A 2,500-nucleotide genomic window follows, 5' to 3' on the forward strand; every position below is an offset into this window, starting at 1 on the left:
AGACACACACATACAGAGAGAGAGAGAGAGAGAGATACACACAATCACATGCACACACACACACACACACACACACACACACACACAAACGCACACACACACATACACACAAACAGTATATAGATACCAAAACCAAATCCGACGTCTCCCTTCACAGAACCCAGTCAAGGACACGAACGACAACAAGAAGCAGTCGGAGGCCAATGTCAAGTCCGGTACGTCGTGATCTCACCTTGTAATCCTGAGTTGATGCTGGTTCAGTTTTAAAATATGTCCCGTCGTTTTATGCAAGACAAATTCTGAATTTATGTTAACTGAGACCAAAAATGTGAAATTATGCAATTCTGTTAATTTTAACAAAGATCGATAAAGGAAAATAATCTGAAATTATGCAAAAAATGATCAAATTTGCTAAATTAAGCGGGGTGCATAAAACCACGGGGACAGGTAAGTGTTTTATGGCGCTGTTGTTTGTTTTAGTAAGGTTTTACAGCACTCGCAACTGCATAATAATGTTAATAAGTTTATATGAGCACCAAGGGGTGTATGTCAACAGAGAAGTCCTTACTTCAGGGAATCAGGCTTACTCTGCTCACCTCTCTAGCCTCTGAAGCACAAAGTGAAAAGTCTGCTTCTACTATCAAGGCACCCCGGAAATAGCAGGCCACCTGAAAATGACAAACATACAAAAGAAGTAGAGGTAAAAGGACGATAGAAAGGATGAGGAAAGAAAAAGCAGCAGTTCCCCCTATGTTGTTCCGGCACAGTATGAGTATGAGCATAACATTGATAAATCAGCCCGTTTACAATTCTACTGTGCATAAGAACATGTTTATATCCCCCAACGACGCTTGCAACACAATAAAGTCATCTATTATCTTAATATAAGTGCCGAAGATTAGAGGAGTTACAAGAGAGTAACATGCGCACAAAAGAAGGAGAGGTAATGATGATGGATGTTTAATAGGAAAGAACGTGCATTATGCAGGCGAAAGAAAAAAACCCCAGAACGTCTGAATAATATAAGGAAAAGGGAAGAGGATTTCTCTGATCGCTTCTCATCTAGCCCTATGACCATCCATGATTTATTTATAGAGGCACCAGCCATCCATGTCCAGGTGCTGTTTTAGCCTCTTCTCTAGCCCTATCTATTTAAAACTCACTCCCGCAAATCTTGAGGGATACAACAAAGTCGGAGGCAAAATTAAAAATTCATTAAGAAAATACGTAATGAAATCCTATCTTGATAGTTATAGTGCTTTTATGTTCATAATGTAGTGTGTATAATATCGTCATTGATTTTGCTATAATAGCATGAAAAATGAATGTCTGATAATATTATGTTAGCGTCAATATCAAGAGCGCATATAGCAGATTCATTCATTCACATTTTGTATTCAATGTAAGTAGTAGTAGTAGTAGTAGTAGTAGTAGTAGTAGTAGTAGTAGTAGTAGTAGTAGTAGTAGTAGTAGTAGTAGTAGTAGTAGTAGTAGTAGTAGTAGTAGTAGTAGTAGTAGTAGTAGTAGTAGTAGTAGTAGTAGCTGTAGTGGTAGTAGTAGTAGCGGTAGCAGTAGCAGTAGCAGCAGCAGCAGCAGCAGCAGCAGCAGCAGCAGCAGTAGTAATAGTAGTAGTAGTAGTAGCAGTAGTAGTAGTAGCAGTGGTAGTAGTAGTGGTAGTAGTAGTGGTAGTAGTAGTAGTAGTAGTGGTAGCAGCAGCAGCAGCAGCAGCAGTAGCAGCAGCAGCAGTAGCAGCAGCAGCAGCAGCAGCAGCAGCAGCAGCAGCAGCAGCAGCAGCAGCAGCAGCAGTAGTAGTAGTAGTACCAACTTTCACACATGCAACAAGAATAAAAAGGAGTCTTAAAATCCGCAATCAAATCTGAGAAAAAAAAGTTTCATTGCCATGCAGACGGCAGCCATATTGGATTTTGTTGTAATGTCTTACGTAATGAACACCGCGCTTATTTTTCATTGAAATAGGTTGTTGTTGTTGTTGTTTTTTTGCATGTGTGTTAGTAGAAAATATATGAACAATTTTTCTCTGTTGAATTTTTCTTAAACAAATTAGAAAATATTTCATGAATATTTTCCTGAGGTAGCATTCAAGTTTACAAAAAATCCATGAAAATCCACACTCCAGACATCACCAACAAAAATCTATTCCATATATCGGAAATTCAATAGTCATAATTTTATATTACATCTTCTCTTCATTCTGTGAAAATTTCATGAAGGTTGGACAAAAAATGATGAAGGTATTGAAAAAAGTATAAACCGCGTTTTGAGAAAACGGGCGATAAAGAAAAATGAAAGACTGACTTTATGAGGAAACTTGAAACAGTGGTGACTAACATGCCAGGTATGTGGAAAAAATCAGGCTTTAGGAGGTTCTTATGCGATGAAAATAGTTGTAAGAGAGGCTGTAGACGCTAAAAAGGCCTAAAACTCAAAATCCATAATTTTGACCTGAATTTCCGGGTGTAGGCCTCCCCCCACTTTAAAG

At 38.4% G+C, this 2,500-nt stretch overlaps 1 protein-coding gene across 1 annotated transcript in view; it reads left to right on the plus strand.

Moving 5' to 3' along the window:
* Positions 1-2,500, plus strand: part of LOC101855746 — a gene marked incomplete at its 3' end in the record, with an annotated part of 59,554 nt that overhangs the window by 23,274 nt on the left and 33,780 nt on the right. Inside the window, 1 exon segment of the mRNA XM_013087379.2 lies at positions 158-215. Within this exon segment, the coding sequence (XP_012942833.1) occupies positions 158-215 (58 nt within the window).

The sequence above is a fragment of the Aplysia californica genome, unplaced genomic scaffold (genome assembly GCF_000002075.1).
Source record: "Aplysia californica isolate F4 #8 unplaced genomic scaffold, AplCal3.0 scaffold00581, whole genome shotgun sequence".
In the NCBI taxonomy this organism is placed as follows: Eukaryota; Metazoa; Mollusca; class Gastropoda; order Aplysiida; family Aplysiidae; genus Aplysia; species Aplysia californica.